The sequence below is a fragment of the Leptodactylus fuscus genome, chromosome 2 (genome assembly GCF_031893055.1).
Source record: "Leptodactylus fuscus isolate aLepFus1 chromosome 2, aLepFus1.hap2, whole genome shotgun sequence".
NCBI lineage: Eukaryota > Metazoa > Chordata > Amphibia > Anura > Leptodactylidae > Leptodactylus > Leptodactylus fuscus.
Genome location: NC_134266.1, coordinates 233,810,211 through 233,829,647, shown reverse-complemented (window position 1 = coordinate 233,829,647; position 19,437 = coordinate 233,810,211). Strand labels below are relative to the sequence as shown.

The 19,437-nt window shown below is 41.8% G+C and overlaps 1 protein-coding gene across 1 annotated transcript; it reads left to right on the top strand.

Annotated features, from left to right (window-relative positions):
- Positions 1-346: 346 nt before the first annotated feature.
- GTSF1 (gametocyte specific factor 1) lies at positions 347-18,368 on the top strand. The gene is made up of 8 exons (XM_075263140.1): positions 347-427; positions 5,650-5,779; positions 6,076-6,173; positions 9,503-9,629; positions 11,042-11,122; positions 16,529-16,586; positions 17,645-17,733; positions 18,184-18,368. The coding sequence occupies exons 1-8, from the start codon at positions 347-349 to the stop codon at positions 18,366-18,368; spliced, it is 849 nt and encodes a 282-aa protein (XP_075119241.1).
- Positions 18,369-19,437: the final 1,069 nt, after the last annotated feature.

The following is a 19,437-nucleotide window of genomic DNA, read 5'->3' as shown; positions in this document are numbered from 1 at the left end:
TAGGTAGCCAAGTCCCAGCATAGTAATGGCAAGGAGGCGGCACTTAAGAGGCAGTAGGTGGGACTTTGGAGTGGATTTTGCCCTAATGTATATCTCTTGGTTTTGTTTTTTTTCCATTGACACTGAGAAAATGGCATGTTCACATGTCAACACTTAGGTCTGTTTTGGGTGAATACACCTGCTTTTCCTGGTGTACACACTAAACCTAGCAAGCGAATTGTGCACTTTGGTTTGTATTTACATTTTAGTATTATTTTTTGGGGGGATCACTGCGTTGTCTGAACAGAATAAATTATTCTAATTGTGTTTTATGTCATTGACTTTTTTTTTTACCCCAGATTAAAACATGGATTACATTGTTTGCCCATACAACGCTGAACACAAAGTCCACGGGACTGAGCTGAGAATGCACCTTATGATCTGTCAGGTAATACTTGTCTTGTTAAGCAACCGTCATCTTATGTAACTGGATTCACACTAGCGTTGGGGTTTCCGTAGGAGACTCCTCTGCCACAGAATCCAACTAAAACGGGCGGAGCTAAAAAATCCTGCAAGTTTATAATGGTGTCTGCCGGTTTTATGCCGAAACTGACGTTTGCCTGTGCAGTAGTGCCGGAATGCGCTGGTTATGTTGCAGAGGCGGCCAGCAGATGTCAAGATGAGGAGGAGTTAGACACCCAGAAGGAAGTGACAACCCATGTTCAGTAGTTCTGGACAGGTAAGTATGATGGGGTGGGGGAGGGTTAATATAGCTGAAGTTCTGTTTCCAGGAAAGGAGAAACAGAACATCAACGGAGAGTCCGCAAATGTGCCTGGGCAATCTGGGTAATTATAGATTTTATTTTTTTTAAAACTAAGTAAGTTAGAAGGTAGGCCAGGAGAGGGTGCTTAGTTTGGAGTTGAAATATCATTTTATCCCCGACAACCCCTTTGTGGTAGTTTTGGGCTGTGTCCTCAAGGGGTTAAAGGGCTTAAGCAGGTAAAATAATTAATGGTACCAGTTGAGTGAACACTGTTCGGAACAGCACGCTCCCATAGAAATGAATGGAAGCTTCCAATGGTGCTTCCATTCATTTCTATGGGAGCGTGCTGTTCGGATCGCCTGATCCGAACAGTGTTCGCTCATCTCTATACCAGTGCACACCATAAGCTTTACTACAAATATAAAAGTAGGTTCCCCAATTTTAGTGAGATCAGAAATCTGTGTGCACTGCCCCCTGCTGCTGCTCTGGCTGTACTACTTCAGGTCCATAGAGTGGGGTTAGTCTTATGACTGAGAGTCAGAGCATCAGCAAGAGAGGCAGAGAAACAAGACCTCCAGCCTCCCTGGCTCTGCTCTAGAACGGTTATCATCGCTCCGGATCTCTGCATTTATATATAATATATATTAGTAAAGCTTATCCACCTAATTTTCACCCTGCATAAACCTTTTAATAATAATCTTTGCTATTTGACTCTGCTGCCCTATATTTTCAAGAAAAACTTAGCGCTATTTCACGTACATGCACGTCAGGGAATGTGGTTAGTTCCCACATTACCACGTGCCTGTACGTGATGGAGATCGCACGGGTTCGTAAGCAGAGCCTCTGCGATCACCATGGGAGCCCGGCTGTAACTAACAGCCAGGCTTCCGCTGTAACAGCAGGGACGGTGATTACACCGATCCCCGCTGTTTAACCTCTAAGATGCGGCTTTCAATAGTGATAACCGCATCTTAGGACTTTCAAAGCAAAAGTAAAAAAAATACATACAGCTAACATCCTGCTCCTTAACCCCCGATCGGGGGTTTTAATAGAGATGAGCGAACACTGTTCGGAACAGCCGTTCCGAACAGCACGCTCCCATAGAAATGAATGGAATCGGCCAGCACGCGGGGGGTTAAGCGGCCGGCCGCCGGCAAAGTCTGCGTGCCAGGTGCTTCCATTCATTTCTATGGGAGCGTGCTGTTCCGAACAGTGTTCGCTCATCTCTAGGTTTTAACCCTTTGGATATGGCGGGCAAACATGTCCGCCGTATCCAATGAGCTTTGCCGGGTTAAAGAGGACCTTTCACCACTTTTGGGCACATGCAGTGTTATATACTGCCAGAAAGCCGACAGTGCGCTGAATTCAGCGCACTGTCTGCTTTCCCGATCTGTGCCCGGTGTAAAGAGCTTACGGTGCCGGTACTGTAGTGCTCTATGGTCAGAAGGGCGTTTCTGACCATTAGCCAGAGACGTCCTTCTGCCTCGCGGCGCCAATCGCGCTGTACTGTGGAGCAGGGAGGAACTCCCCCCTCCCGCTCCTGATAATACTCGTCTATGGACGAGCTGTGTGAGCAGAGGGAGGGGGCGTTCCTCCCGGCTCCACAGCACAGCGCGATTGGCGCTGTGAGGCAGAAGGACGTCTCTGGCTAATGGTCAGAAACGCCCTTCTGACCATAGAGCACTACAGTACCGGCACCGTAAGCTCTTTACACCGGGCACAGATCGGGAAAGCAGACAGTGCGCTGAATTCAGCGCACTGTCGGCTTTCTGGCAGTATATAACACTGCATGTGCCCAAAAGTGGTGAAAGGTCCTCTTTAAGGGGCCTCTGGGCACCCCCCAGCAGTGAGATCGGGGGGTGCCCATATGAAGTATCTGCAGCCCGGGGTCAGGCCAGTGACCCCAGGCTGCATGAAGCGCCTACATACCTTGGTGATCCTGCCAGGAAGGGAGGAAGTCTGCATAGGCTAACTTTCTCTATAGACTGCAATACAAATGTATTGCACATCTATAATGCTGAAACAGCGATCCAGTGGATCACTGGTTCAGGTCCCCTAGTGGGACATCAATAAAAAGTAAAAAAAAAAAAAAAAAGTTTAGAAAAAATAATTTGTCTATGAAAAATAAATTAATAAACAAAGAAATAATTTTTTTGTCATCTCGCCTTATTTAAAATGCTATAAAAAGTGATCAAAAAGTCACACATACCAATAAAAAGCACAGATCGTCCCGCAAAAAATAAGCCCTCAACCAACTGTCAACAACAACAAAAAAATGCTACACATCTCAGAAGATGGCGATGAAAAAATAATTGATTTCTTTCCCTAAATTGTTTTTTGTTCTGCAAAACTAGTAACACATAAAAAAACAATGTAAATGAGGTATTGGCGTAGTTGTATTGACCTGCAGAATAAAGGTAACATGTTAGTTATACACTACACTGGGTGGAAAAAAAAATAATAGTTAAAAAGCAATACCAGAATTGCTGGGGAGGTTTTTAATCCACCAAGAAAGAGTTAATAAAATTTATTCTATAGTTTATAGGCACCCAGAAATGTTGTCATTACAAAATACATTTCATCCCGCAAAAAACAAGTCCTCATATGGCCACGTCACCAGAAAAATAAAACAAATATAGCTTGTACAATGTGAAGACAAAAATCCCCCAAAAAACACCAAATCATTAGAACACAACTGGCTGCAGCAGGATGGGAATGTATAAGCTGTGTATAAGCGTATATTAGGGGACACCCCTTATTTAGAGCTTATGAGGGAAAATATACCAGAACTGACCCCCAGAGTGACCCCCCAATCTTAGGAGCTACTGGGGATATAGTGGGGAATTTGGTGTTTCCAATGCACTCTGCACAGCTTATATATTCACGCTCCACCATCTGCTGTGCAGTCATGTCTGGGATACTAATGCTCATTAGACCCCTGATAAATTTTTTGAGGGGTACAGTTTACAAAATGGGGTCATTTTTGCGTGCTTCCAGTGTTTTGGTACGTTAGGGGCCCTGCAAAAGCGAAATGGCACCTGTAAACTATTCCAGCAAAATTTGATCTCCAAAAACCAAATAGCGCTCTTTCCATTCCAAGCCCCACCATGTTCCCATACAGCAGATCCCGACCACATATGAGGTATTGACGTGTTCAGGAGAAATTGTGTTAACAATCTGTGGGGGACTTTTTCTCTTCTAACCCCTTGTGAAAATGAAAACTTTGGGGATAAAGTGACATTTTAGTAATTTTTCATTTACACATCCCTATGTTAATAAAATCTGTGAAAAGTCTGTGGGTCTAAATGCTTGCTATACCCCTTGATGAATTCTGTGAGGGGTGTAGCTTCCAAAATGGGGTCCTTTTTGGGGAGTTTCCTTTATATTAGTACTCTAGGGGCTCTGCAAATGAGACATGGCGCCTGAAAATTATTCCAGCAAAATCTGCTTTTCATACACCCTGTGTCGCTCCTTCCCTTCCGTGCGCTGCCATGTGCCCAAAAATCAGTTTACACCGACATGTGCGGTATTTCTGTGCTCCGGAGAAATAGCATAACAAAATGTGAGATGAATTTTTTCCTTTAACCCTTTGGGAATGTGTTAATTTTAGGGCTATATGAATGTATTATAGAAAAAAATTTAAATGTCTAAATTTCGCCTCCATATTGTTTTAATTTCTGTGAAATACTTAAAGGGTTAAACTTCCCAAATGCTGTTTTTAATTATTTTAGGGGTGCGGTTTTGAAAATGTGGTGATTTATGGGGGTTTCTATTATATAGGCCTTTATAATCCCCTTCAGAACTGAAGTGGTCCCTAAAAAAAATTAGTTTGGGAAATTTTCTTGTAAATCTGGAAAATCACTGTTAGGGTGAATTCACACTGAGTAAACGCTAGCTTATTCTGAACGTAAAACACGTTCAGAATAAGCGGCGTCTAAAGCAGCTCCATTCATTTCTATGGGAGCGGGGATACGAGCGCTCCCCATAGAAATGAATGGGCTGCTTCTTTCACTCCGTGCAGTCCCATTGAAGTGAATGGGGAGTGCCGGCGTGTACGCTCCGGCATGAGCAGAGCTTGCCGTATACGCCGGCACTCCCCATTCACTTCAATGGGACTGCACGGAGTGAAAGAAGCAGCCCATTCATTTCTATGGGGAGCGCTCGTATCCCCGCTCCCATAGAAATGAATGGAGCTGCTTTAGACGCCGCTTATTCTGAACGTGTTTTACGTTCAGAATAAGCTAGCGTTTACTCAGTGTGAATTCACCCTTAGACTTCAAAGCCTTCTAGCATCCAAACTAAATTAAAAGACAATAAAAAGATGATGCCGAGATATGGTGGATAATATGTATTAATGTATTTGTGTGATATAACTATTTGTCTGAAAAGCAGAGCAGTTCACATTTTGAAAATTGTGATTTTTTTTTTTTTTTTTTTTTTGCAAATTTCCTATTTTTTTTTTATAATAAATACACAAATATTGATTCGATTTTTAACACTAACATGAAGTACGATGTGTCACGAGAAAACAATCTCAAAATCACTTGTTTAAGTTAAAGTGTCTCAAAGTTATTGTCATATAAAGTAACACATGTCAGTTTTGAAAAACGAGGCCTGGTCCTCAAGGCACTTTTGGGCTGTGTCCTTAAGGGGTTAATAATGCATTAACATTAAAGAGATTGCTTCCGTTTAGAGACCAGTCATAGAAGTTGTCACAAGGCTTTAATTTTCTCTGGGATTGTTACTATTGGGACAGTTACATTTAATTTAAGAATATAATATATATATATATATATATATATATATATATATATATAATATATATATATATTATAAGATGTGTGCAGGGATTGCCGCTTCTTGTAGTCATATGTTTGGTTTTACTAACTCCTAAATTTTGTTATAGAGCAAAAGTATAATAGAAAAGGAAGCAGAACCTAAGCAAAACAAAAAGAAGGCAAAATGGATAGCATTTTCACTTAAAAGGGAAAAGGAGGACGAGCAAAGGAGACTGGAAAACGATATTCAAATGTTTCGTAAGTCACTTCAGTATCTTGGACAAATTTTACTCTGCTCACCTGTATGGTTTCTATTCTTGCCAGATTTGTAAAATGTTTGAAGTATCTGTTTCAAATGGGCCCTGACAATTCCTGTTGACTTGTACTAGGTTTGTTTGGTCTCTAGTTGTTTTGCACCGTATAGCCAAGCAGACTGCTTTCTATAATAATGGATCTGAGGCCACAATCCCAACATGTGATCACTAGTCACAGTATCTTACATCTCTGTACATGAGCTGTAGACTGAAGTGTATGATTTATCTTCTCTCTTATAGACCCCCAGGATCCTGATAGACTACTGCAGTGTCCCTATGATTCCAACCACCAAATAAGAGCTTGTCGTTATCCTTATCACCTGATCAAGTGCAGGAAGGTCGGTGTCATTTAGAATAACGAGTTATAAAAAAAAATAAAAAATGTTTGGTTTGTTCAGACCACCAGATGATCTTATAGGGACTCCATCATTGGGAAATCATGATTTTTAGATATTGATATGTCTGAATAGCCTTTAAAAAGGCTATTAAGGTGCTGCTATCAGATTTTGAAAAGACTCTACCCCCGTTTTTTTTTTTTTGTTTTGTTTTGTTTTTTTCTTTATATATCAATAAAACTGATATGCAAATGAACCTCTCTGCACCCTGGGCGTTCCCCAAGCCATTGTGCACTTCCCTGTGTCATACCTTTGTAACGCCCCTCCTTTGCGTGTGCTCCAAGATGCCCTCCTTCTCCGTAGCTGTAACCGCCTCCGTTGTCTGTAGTCTCGATCCTGTGCTTTGAAATCTCGGGCATGGACAGTAACACTTCATTGTGAGCGCTACTGCACATGCCTGAGCGCCATTTTCTTGTAGCTACCTATAAAACTGCTTAGTATGCTGTTCTATAGGCAGACCGTACCGTATTTTCTGGCATGTAAGACAACTTTTTAACCCCCAAAACTTTTCAGAAAAGTTGGGGGTCGTCTTATATGCCGGGTATACGGTGGAGCAGGGGGTGAACAAGCGGGATCGCTGGCTTCCTGCAGCGGCAGGAGTGGAGCGATTCCATGGCATCTGCCGGGTAAGTAAAGCTAATGGTGACCGCTCTGCTGCTATACGCGGAGGCCTGATGCTATTGCCCGCAATCAGAATGCATTCTAATTGCGGGCATTAAAAAAAAAAAAAAAAATGAAAGTGCAAAAACACTCCCTCGGGGCTGGTCTTCCCCGACCCCATACCTTTAAAGTTGTAGGCCGGCTCCTGCGCGGCGAGGTCGCAGGAGCCGACCTGTTCTGGTGACAGCCGGGAGCCTAATGAAGGCTCTCAGGCCTGTCTTATAAATATTACTATCACGGCTAGTCGCAATAGTAATGTACAGATTCTTCCATAGACGGCAATACACTTGTATTGCTGTCTATGGGGACTTGCAATCGAATAAAAATAGTTAAAAAAAAAGTTCTAAATCACCTCCTTTCCCTAGAATACATTATAAAAGCAGAAAACTACTGTAATACATATACATATTAGTTACCCCGATGTCCGAAAATGCCTGGACTACTTATAAAATATTTCTCCTGTACGGTGAACGTCAAAATCAAAAGTGTCAAACCCCCTTTTTCTTTCACTGTTTCACCTCTAATTTAAATAAAAGGTGATCTAAGCAATAGACATTCCCCACAATGGTATATCTGCGGTAAATCTGGCCAGATTGTCCATGCAAAAAAAAAAAAAACGGTTATCCAGGCGGAGAGGCCACATACGGACCCTGGCGGTTTGCTTTTCAACCCATTCAAATGACTGGGTTGTAAAGCAGACTGTTGGCAAGCCGCCGCCTGTCCAGTTTCTCCGGGGTTTAGTATAGAAATCCCAGGGCGGACAGCGGCGGTAGTGTGAACCCTCCTTTACATAAAAGATGGTTCGGGACTAGATATGAGTGAATAGTATTCGAATACCTCACTCCATAGGAATGAATGGAAGTGGCCGACAAAAAAATATGAGAAAAGGATTTTCTTGTGAGTTCAAAATTCCATTTATTTCATCTCCTGTTCCAAAATGTAACCCATACTGTAGCATAGGGAGCCACAAGAATAGAATATCACTATAACTACATCACTATACTGTGATATCTAAGACATCCCCGAGAATGTGAAGATAACTGAATAATAAGATAGGTGGAAGTGCAGGTAAGTAAGCAAAGGATAACAGTCCTACTGTGTTTGAATTAAAGGTGAATTGATGTTCTAGTGTCTATCTCAGTTGTTCGTTTTGTCTTTGAGCCTATTTGCTTGCAGCCTATGGTCTAGGATATCATTGTTTTTTGACTGCAAGTTTTATGAAAGAGATAAACTATTAAAACAAAAAAAAACAAACCTTTTTTGACACTATAAAATGAATAGTGAAATATGATGTCAATGGTTACGTAAGCTAGAGTCACACTTTGGGGGAGAGTTAATAAGACACTGAAATTTTTCAAGCATATTTTCTTACGTATAAAGACAATTTTATTTGCAGAAATACATTTTTGATTTCATTGTGAAATTCGCACCATAGTCTTGGCATGTGTTTGTATGCAGCTCTCTCCTTCCTGCTGACGCCAGGACATGAAAAACTGTATCCCCCTATCTGCCTGAAAAGCAGTTACTCCTATATAATGGGGTCCGCCAAGTTTCCACCTGAAATCGGCAGTGAGAAATGTCCTGCTTACGTGATTTTTCTCTCTGCATATTTTAAGTGTAATAAGGATCGAGTCCCAGAACAATCACATAATGCCACCATAGACTTAAAGGGGTTGTCCGGGATGAACAAAAATTCTTCCTATAAACTAAACTCCCTCACCCCACTTAATGTTTCATTTACATTTTAAAAAAAAAATATTTAATTACCTATATCTCTGGGGCGGTCATATGACCTCCCCAGGGACACTTTGTGATAATTCGGTGTTCTATTTCAACGCTTCCGAAACGGAACATCACCAGTAATCCCTCCCCCCTCCATCCCCATCAATACTTGTGTGTCTTCCTCTGTCTGCAACGGTTCCTCCTCTCGTCTTCTCTTCCAGCGCCTGCGCAGTCTGGGGGTGAGTTCAAGACATGCGCAGTAGAGTTGGGGTCCATGTGGTTTCTTAGCTAATCGCTTTTTAATGCCTATAGTTTTCCAATTGTGGGATCCCCAAACGAACTCCCCGAATGGAATTCTGAATGCAGATGTGACCTGGGCCATATACTGTTTCTTTTACTCTTGAACCAGTGTTTCTCTACCTTCTCAGGCCTCTGTCAGCAGTTCTGTCAGGTTTGACAAGAATAGCGGAGCATGCAGTCCTGTTCTTCCCATCAAAGCAACTCTGACCAAAAAAAAACCTCATTATAAAGCTGATGATGTTCTTCATGTGACAGATATGATTTCCAATCTACATAGGGAAATAAAACAGTGCATTTAGTGTACCAAGCAAACCTTTTTGCATCTGGGGCGGCTGTTGCTTATCTATCCCACCCTGCCCATTTCGATCAATAGCTATTTCTATTGGCTGACAAGTAAGGGGAAGAGGCGTTTACGTCTGACCACGTTATCAGTAGTAATCGACCATACAGAGGGCAATGGATAGTGGGACTTATATACTGAGACCCATAGCTGTGAGCCATTGAGTTATTAGAACTATTCCATATTTCTACATCTTAGTTGTATATCCTGTAAATATGATAGTATGTAATATAAAATGTTTTTACTGTAGAATCACGGTGATCTTGCCAACCAACTTGTCACCTGCCCTTTTAATGCCCGTCATATGGTTCCTAGAGGAGAACTCAGTTTCCACATTTCCAGATGCGATGACAAAAGCTGCGTTGAACAAGACATTGGTAAGCAAGTGGCGTACCAAGTATTAGTCCCATTAGTAAGACTCTGCTGAAGTTTGTGGAGGGATTGTAGGTAATTTAGGGGAAAGTTCTTTTGAATGGAATACTTGTAAAGCTTCAGAGGGCTTTGGGCACCTTCACACACAGAAAGATGTATGAATTGGTCATATTGGGAAAAACCTGGATTTCCACAACATATTCTGCTGTATGAGTAGAGTCCCATGGAGTCCCCAGTGATCTGAAATGTTATATACCTCTAAATAATATCTGGTACTTTATTGGAAGTTGATGAAACCTTTTCTGAGCAATAGTAATAATCATTGATCGATGTGAATGCAGAAGACTCATAATAACACAAGTTATTCCTGTATAATTGTTGTCACGGACAGCACTTATAACATTGCTTTTTGCAACAACCAGGGAGATCTTTGCCCGATCATGTATGGAAGAAGTGTAAGGAACAGCGATCAGCCAAGGAGTATTTAGCTGACACTTATTTAAGGTGTATGGCCAAATTTTGTGTAGTCTGATGATATTGCAGCTGTTCACTTTGGTTGAAGCTATAATACTATGAAGGCAGAACGGCTACTCCCAGGTTTACTGTACATCACCGCTAGCCGTGAGAGATAAAGGGAGTCTGTCAGCAGTAAATTGGCTATAAACATAACCCTAGTTCCTTGAAAGGTGATTCCACAGTTTTCAAATATACATTTTGTTCGGAATTGAAGACTCATTATCATGTAAGTTGGTGAAGGAGATGAAGGTAGGTGTATAAGTACTTCATATATATTTCCTATTGCTTTTGCAGCCATTCTTGGCTTTGGCTCAAAAAACTGCAGCAAAATCTACAACAAAAAAAAGCTGCGTTTCCACAATGTGGAGCCTCAGTCTAAGTCTTTTGGGGGCATGCCTTGCCTTGCCTTGCCTGGGTTTTGGTCTCTGCTCTAGCTTTTCTGGCAAAGCGCTTTTCCCTTTATTTGCGTATGTAAATGCTGCACACATACAAAGCTGTGCATATATGGGTGTGTGAAAAATGTCATAGATACCTGTGTGCTGTCCATGGCCTACACAGACCCATTCATTAATGAGCCTGGACTGCGGTATAGACAGGAATAGGACCTGTCCCAAGTTTGCTCTCCGGACCCCTAAACAGACCTGTGATAATACACAGGCGTGTGTATGGGGTAATAAGAAAATAATTGGTTGATAAAAGCACTCGAGCTACAATGCTGATTTAAAAAAAAAAGACCAGTGTTATGTGCCAGCTGTGTAAATTAATTTAAATGAATACCGATTTGGGTAATGGCCACATACAAGTTTGCACGTGCTAGATCCCATGTTATGACTATAGACTTCCAGGTTTTTTGCATGTAAAGTCTGATTATTTACTTTTGCTGTGTTGAATTTGTTTTCAGTTGATGAAAAGAGTATGTACAAGAGAGACGTGAGCCCGAGTCGATGGAACTGCCCTCCGTGTAATGAAGATTGGGATAATGGTATTGTATAGAATTATTTTATTGTCTTAAATAGACTCTTTCTTCTTTAAACAAACTTTACAGAATTCAACAGTTTAAGTGAATGTAATATATCTTGGAAGGAAAATATCTTTCTCCATCAAGAATTCTATCTTCTAAACAGTTCAATTTGGCCTCGTTCACACGGCAGCATTCTGTAGAACATTTGTAAACTAAAACCAGGAGATGGTCCAAAACGCATACCGGGTGCAAATTGTTCTATTATATCATACCTCTGTAGATTCCATTGCTGGTTTTGGCATAACGATACCAATACAATCTACTGAGCCAAATACTGCAGTGTGAACATACCCCTAGCCTGAATTATTTACATGATTCGTTTTGAAAGGAAAGTTTGACTTGCAGCTCAGTGAGGGATTAGATTACAAGCTGCCAATAGATGTCGGTGTTGTACCTCACCCAATGCTGTATTCACAGCTATCCTGTTTGTTGGTGCTCTGTAACCTCTTTCCTTTTGCTTCTCAATTTTTTTTATATACAGTGGCTTGCAAATTCATACCCCTTGAACTTTTTCACATTTTGCCGCCTTACAACCATAAACTTAAATATATTTTATTGAAATTTTAAGTGGTAGACCTACCCAAAATGATACATGGTTTTCAAAATTTTAATAAAAAAACTTTAATAATGTGACTTGCAAAAGTATTCAGCCCCCTGTACTCTGATACCCCTAAATAAAATCCAGAGTGCATGCAATTGCCTTCAGAAGTCACTTAATTATTGAGTGCAGCTGTGTGTAATTTTTCTATTAGAGAACAAGAAGACCAAGGAACCCACTAGAATGGTCAGAGATAAAGTGGAGAAGTTTAAAGCAGGGTTAGGTTATAAAAACATATACCAAGGTTTGAGCATCCCAAGGAGCACTGTCAAATCCATCATCCAAAATGGAAAAAGTGTTCTACAACTGCAAACCTACCCCAAGACATGGCCACACATCTTAACTGATCGAGCAAGGAAAGAACTAGTCAGAGAAGCAGCCAAGATGACCACTGGTCACTCTGGAGGAGCTGCAGAAATCCACAGCTCAGGTGGGAGAATATGTCCACATGATAACTATTAAGTCATGAACTCCACAGATCTGGCCTTTATGGAAGAGTGGCAAGAAGAAAACCATTGTGGAAAGAAAGACCTAAGAGGTTCCATTTGCAGTTTGCCACAAGCCATATAGGAGAAACAGCAAACGTGGAAGAAGGTGCTCTGGTCAAATTAGATCAAAGTTGAACTTTTTAGACTACATGCAAAGTGCTATATGTGGTGGAAAAGTAACCATGCTCATCACCCTGCACAGAACATCCCTACTGTGACACCTAGGGGGCAGCATCCTGCTGGGGGAGGCTTTTCTTCATCAGGGACAGGGAAGCTGGTCAGAGTTGATAGGAAGATGGATGGAGCTAAATACAGGGCAATCATGGAAGAAAACCTGTTGGAGGCTGCAAAAGACCTGAGACTGGGAAGGAGATTCACCTTCCAGCAAGACAATGACCCTAAACATACAGCCAGAGCTACAGGGGAAGGGTTTAGATCAAAGAATATTCATGTGTTAGAAAGGCCCAGTCATAGTCCAGACCTAAATCTCATTGAGCATCTGTGGCAAGACATGAAAATTGCTGTACACAGATGTTCTCCATCCAATCTGGTTTAAGCTATTTTGCAAAGAAGAATGGCAAAAAATCTCAGTCTAGATGTGAGTGGTGGATCTACAAAGTATTGACATGGGCAGCTGAATACTTTGGCATGTCACACTTCTCAGATTTTTGTGTCCTTTTCGATCCACTTTGCAATTATCTGCTACTTTGTCTTGGTCTGTCACTTAAAATCTCAATAAAATACATTTAAGATTATGGTTGTAAGGTGACAAAATGTGAAAAAGTTCAAGGGGTGTAAATATTTTTACAAGTCACTGTGAAGGAAAGGAACTGGATTTCCTCTTTTCTGTGTATGGGATGCTAGCCTTCACTCACTAGCTCAGGAAAAACTGAGAAGTGGAAAGAACATGCAAAGGGAAAAACTGGTATAAATCGCAGAATAGAAACCTTAGAACAGCAAATATAGTGCTACTCCATAGGAAAGCAAACTGCTTAATCTGAAGTCATCTGGAACTGCATTAAAGGGAACCGGTCAGGTTGAGTTGTGACACTATCACTTCCAGGTCCTTATAGATCTGGGATTTAATGTCCCTAGGTTCGCCCTATTTTAAATCCGTACAAACGTGCAATTTAAATAAAAAAAAAAAACAAACTCCTTTCTACATGTCTGATCGGACTCTTCTCTGTGATCTCCTCGCCTGAACAGTTCTTCAGTGTAGCCTAAGATGTACACTCCGGCTTCATTGCTTAAGTGCTCAGAGGTACAGGGCATGTACACTGTAACCGAGGTGTACTCCTCTGGCTTCATTGAAGAACTGCGCAGGCGCAAGTAGTACAGCAGCAAGGTGAGCATAAAGCTTTTTTATTTTTGTTGTGGGTACAGATGGCTTTATTACAGGATGATTTAGGACACAAAACCTCAGGTCCATAAGGGCCCATAAATCCCTTTAATCTCCACAGCCTTCAGCTTATTTAGGGTAATAGAAGGCTCACAAAATGTATCTTGTAAAATTGGGTTCCAGTGTATTTTTAGTGTTTGCTATAATAAAGAGCCTTTTGCAGCTGGTGTCATCAAAGTACAATTAGAGGTTTTCTGAGATTTGTATAGTAATGACCTGTATTCAGAATAAGTCCTAAATATCAGGTGCCCACACAGATCAGCTGATTCAGTGTGGCCTTGTCACTGTACAGTCATGGCCAAAAGTTTTGAGAATGACACAAATCTTCTATTTTCACATGATCTGCTGCCCTCTGGTTTTTATGTGTGTTTGTCAGATGTTTTTATCACATACAGATATATAATTGCCATCATATTATGAGTAACAAAAGCTTATATTGACAGTTAGAATGAGTTAATGCAGCAAGTCAATATTTGCAGTGTTGACCCTTCTTCTTCAGGACCTCTGCAATTCTCCCTGGCATGCTCTCAATCAACTTCTGGACCAAATCCTGACTGATAGCAGTCCATTCTTGCACAATCAATGCTTGCATTTTGTCAGAATTTGTAGGTTTTTGTTTGTCCACCAGTCTCTTGATGATTGACCACAAGTTCTCAATGGGATTAAGATCTGGGGAGTTTCCAGGCCATGGACCTGAAATCTCTATGTTTTGTTCCCTGAGCCATTTAGTTATCACCTTTGCTTTATGGCAAGGTGCTCCATCATGCTGGAAAAGGCATTGTTGATGGCCAAACTGCTCTTGGACGGTTGGGAGAAGTTGCTCTTGGAGGACATTCTGGTACCATTCTTTATTCATGGCTGTGTTTTTAGGCAAGACTGTGAGAGAGCCGATTCCCTTGGCTGAGAAGCAACCCCACACATGAATGGTTTCAGGATGCTTTACAGTTGGCATGAGACAAGACTGGTGGTAGCGCTCACCTCGTCTTCTCCGAATAAGCTGTTTTCCAGATGTCCCAAACAATCGAAAAGGGGATTCATCAGAGAAAATGACTTTACCCCAGTCCTTAGCAGTCCACTCCCTGTACCTTTTGCAGAATATCAATCTGTCCCTGATGTTTTTTCTGGAGAGAAGTGGCTTCTTTGCTGCCCTCCTTGAGACCAGGCCTTGCACCAAGAGTCTCCGCCTCACAGTGCGTGCAGATGCACTCACACCTGCCTGCTGCCATTCCTGAGCAAGCTCTGCACTGCTGGTAGCCCGATCCCGCAGCTGAAACACTTTTAAGAGATGGTCCTGGCGCTTGCTGGTCTTTCTTGGGCGCCCTGGAGCCTTTTTGCCAACAATGGAACCTCTCCCCTTGAAGTTCTTGATGATGCGATAGATTGTTGACTGAGGTGCAATCTTTCTAGCTGCGATACTCTTCCCTGTTAGGCCATTTTTGTGCAGTGCAATGATGACTGCACGTGTTTCTTTAGAGATAACCATGGTTAACAGAAGAGAAACAATGATGCCAAGCACCAGCCTCCTTTTAAAGTGTCCAGTGGTGTCATTCTTACTTAAAGAGGACCTTTCACCATATATGGGCACATGCAGTGTTATATACTGCCGGAAAGCTGACAGTGCGCTGAATTCAGTGCACTGTCGGCTTTCCCGATCTGTGCCCGGTGTGAAGAGCTTACGGTCCGGTACCGTAGCTCTTCTATGGTCAGAAGGGCGTTTCTGACCATTAGCCAGAGACGTCCTTCTGCCTCGCGGCGCCTATCGCGCTGTACAGTGTGAGCGGGGAGGAACGCCCCCTCCCTCTGCTCACAGTGCTCGTCCATAGACGAGTATTATCAGGAGAGGGAGGGGGCGTTCCTCCCTGCTCCACAGTACAGCGCGATTGGCGCCGCGAGGCAGAAGGACGTCTCTGGCTAATGGTCAGAAACGCCCTTCTGACCATAGAAGAGCTACGGTACCGGACCGTAAGCTCTTCACACCGGGCACAGATCGGGAAAGCCGACAGTGCACTGAATTCAGCGCACTGTCAGCTTTCCGGCAGTATATAACACTGCATGTGCCCAGATATGGTGAAAGGTCCTCTTTAATCATGACAGATTGCTCTCCAGCCCTGTCCTCATCAACACCCACACCTGTGTTAATGGAGCAATCACTGAAACGATGTTAGCTGTTCCTTTTAAGGCAGGGCTGCAATGATGTTGAAATGTGTTTTGTGGGATAAAGTTAATTTTCTAGGCAAATATTGACTTTGCAAGTAATTGCTGTTAAGCTGATCACTCTTTATAACATTCTGGAGTATATGCAAATTGCCATTAGAAAAACTGAAGCAGTAGACTTTGTAAAAATTCATATTTGTATCATTCTCAAAACTTTTGGCCATGACTGTATACCAAGCACAACACTGTACATTCTACAGAGCTTGTGCGTAGTATTACAACTCAGTCCAATTCACTTGATAGGGCTGATCTGCGGAAGAACTACATGATTGGTGGACATGATGTCACAGTTCCTAAAATTGTGCACCCTGATTTTTCTCTATCATCGTGTCTGGAAATACTTTTAGTTCTAAGCCTTAAAAGGAACTTGTTAGGTAAATTTGGGACACTAAATCACTATCCAGTACTTATAGACGCGTGGTATTTCGGGTCCTGGGTATTGGCGATTTATCCCCAGTTATTATCTAATGGTAAGTATTTGGCTCTTCTCATTTTATGTCTCCCACAGGAATATTTGGGATACTAAACCACTGGTCCATGGGTTTCTATTGGCGGTTTTGTGTCTCAGATTTACCTGACAAGTTCCACTTAACACACTTGGTTAATATCTCTCTTTCTCCTTGAGTGCCAGTAGACTGTTGTTAATGGAAAACCATACTTTCTTACAGATTTGCAGGATGGCAGGAGCACTTTTGTGTGGGGTACACCTTCCTACCAAGGACCTAGGTAAGCAATGAAAGAGTTTTGATGTGTGTTGGTATGTGTGTATATATAATATATATATAATTTTATTTATTTTTTAAAATGGTCTCCTGGAAGGTGTGGTCATGTAGTAGGTAGATAATAATAAATAGGTGGTGGAACTGATAATGTCTCCCAAAAGGTCTGCTCTGGGACAGGCCATGATGCCAGAGGGGCTACCTCCAGAAATTGTTTTAGTTTTTTACATATATAATATACTTTTATGTATATATTCCTTCAGATAGCGTGCCAATTAGATTTTAACTAGATATACTAAGGCTTTACTGTAAATGGCCGCTAACTTTTGAGACAATTTAGTCTCATTTCATAGCGCAGATTATGCTGGGCCAAAAGGTAATGCACTTTAGTGAAACTTGTGGCTGGTTTCTGCCATAAAGTATCTCTCTTTTAGCCACTTTACCATTTCTTCTGTGTTGTCTGAAGTTCATCCATAGATACATTAGATGTTTTATAATAAGCCAATAACGTGTTCTTTGTCCAGGCTGCTTGGTGCAAGTTCAGATGTTACACAGATCTGATTTGAGCAAGGGAAACATGTCACAGCTACAAGTCCATACTCCTAGTAGCCAAAACTACACAGAAATATGGTCTGGAAGGAGCACACTATATATAGTATACAGTGGACACTTAGTCTGGTGTTCTCATTAGGACGTTGCCCTCCTCTCGCCAGTCCCTGACAAGCATATACAGCCTGTCGGCCATTGCCCAGAGTTGCAGTAGGGGTGCTCTGCTCATGAATACGAAGGCTCATAAGCCATGACTCTCCTATCAGCAAAATGACCCCGTTTTGGCTACTAGAAATACAGGCTAGTAGCTGTAATATAATGTCCTTACCTTGAACATTAATGATTAGCTTGCTTTTATATAGGCTGTAAAAATAGTTTTTTGGCATCTACTGCTGTGAACAGAACGTTGTACTGACCCTAATGGAGACTCCTTTTATGATTTTGCTGCATAATGGGAATAATTGATGCTTTAATCTTTTTTTTTTTTTTTTTTGTTTACATTTTTTCTTTTTACAGTACCACTACTCTGATGGATCCTAAAAATAGCCTTGGTTCTAATCTACGTGCACCCAAATCGCTGCCCTATGTCCTGCCATGGAAGATAAGTAAGAAACTGTGACCATGCCATAAATACATTAGAGCAGAGGCTGTAGTCCAGGGTGTGTCACTGCCATAACGTTATTTAATGTATGGATGATTGTGTGATGGTGGAGGCTGCAGTGGTGTCCACGCCATCACCTGCACGTAGACACCTGTGTGACTGACAGCTGCTGGACTTCTGTGGCAGGGGCTAACATTTCTGAACTCCCATCATACCCATTTACCTCTTTGCAATGGTCCATAATGAGCACAGCAAAAAGGAAACTTGCTTATGGGGAGCCTAACAAGAAACTCAATGCTTGTCATATGCAAATGCATATTAGTCCGTGTGTTAGTCTTGGTACAATGGTACAGTTTTTATGTGTTTATTTAGTTTTAACCCTTTTTTAACCTGTTTATGTCCTACAAGCGTCTCCTGTTTTCTTCTATATCTCGTTTTACCACGTTTGTCACAGTGATTGTAAATGGAGCCATAAATGAACAAGTGTGTGGGCACGATTTTTGGATAATGATTCAGATGGGTACAAAGCAACACTTAAAACTTGTCAATGTCTTATTCAATACGTTGCATTTGATGTTTCGTCCACTAGATGGCAGCATAGAAATATCAAATGTTGTAGTACAGGTTATTAGTGCCTAGACTATATGTGCTTGTATTGTGATGCTGAATGTCATTAGTTGCTTCTGGGGTTGTCTGGTATAACTTGTAATCCCTATACTACTCTAAACACCCTGCCCCTTCCTTTTTTCTAAACTACATCAATTAGGAAAAATGTATAGTTACCCATATTCCTGGGGTGGTCATGTGACGGCTCAAAACACACTGACGCTGGGTTCACACCTGCGTCTGGGGTCTCCGTTCTGTGGTTTCCGTCTTCTGCATGCCAGAAGACGGAAACCACAGACCGGGTCCGGCCGTGCGCGGTGGTGAGCGTTTTGCGCTCTCTGCCGCGAAACCGGATTTTTTTATCCGGACACAGAGTACTGCATGTCCGACTCTGTGTCCGGATTATAAAACCCGGTTTCGCGGCGGAGAGCGCAAAACGCTCACTGCCACGCACGGCCGGACAGCTTTCTCACCCATTCAAATAAATGGGTGAGAAAGTCTCCTGCAGGCTTCCGTCTCCTGCATCTGTTTTATGCAGGAAATGGAAACCTGCAATAAGGACCGACGACGCAGATGTGAACGAGCCCTAAAAGGTATCTGGGTGCATTTATTAACCCACATGTAGCACAATTTTATATATATATATATATATATATATATATATATATATATATATATATATATATATATATATATATATATGCTTTTTGGCCTGGAAAACCCCTTTACCCAGACAATCTCCAGGCAGAAGTACAGATACTGAACTTTGCTATGTCACACATTCACACCCCCGAGTATAATAATCAGAGCCCCAGAGGAGGTGAGAGAAAATAATAAACAGTTTTACTCACGTCTCCGGGATCTGATGTTAATCCTAGCCAGCTACAGGCCTGTATGGTAATATCCCAGATGTCACGTGGTCTGGGATATAACCATATAGGCCCAAAGCCTGTGGTAGTAGTAATAGCCTGTTACTGCTAGCACAGGCTTTGGGCCTGTATGGCAACAGGCTGCTACTGCTACCATAATGCTTTGGGCCTATATGATAATGCCCCAGACGTCTGTCAGACATGACAGACAGAATGTCATGCATTTTTCCCCC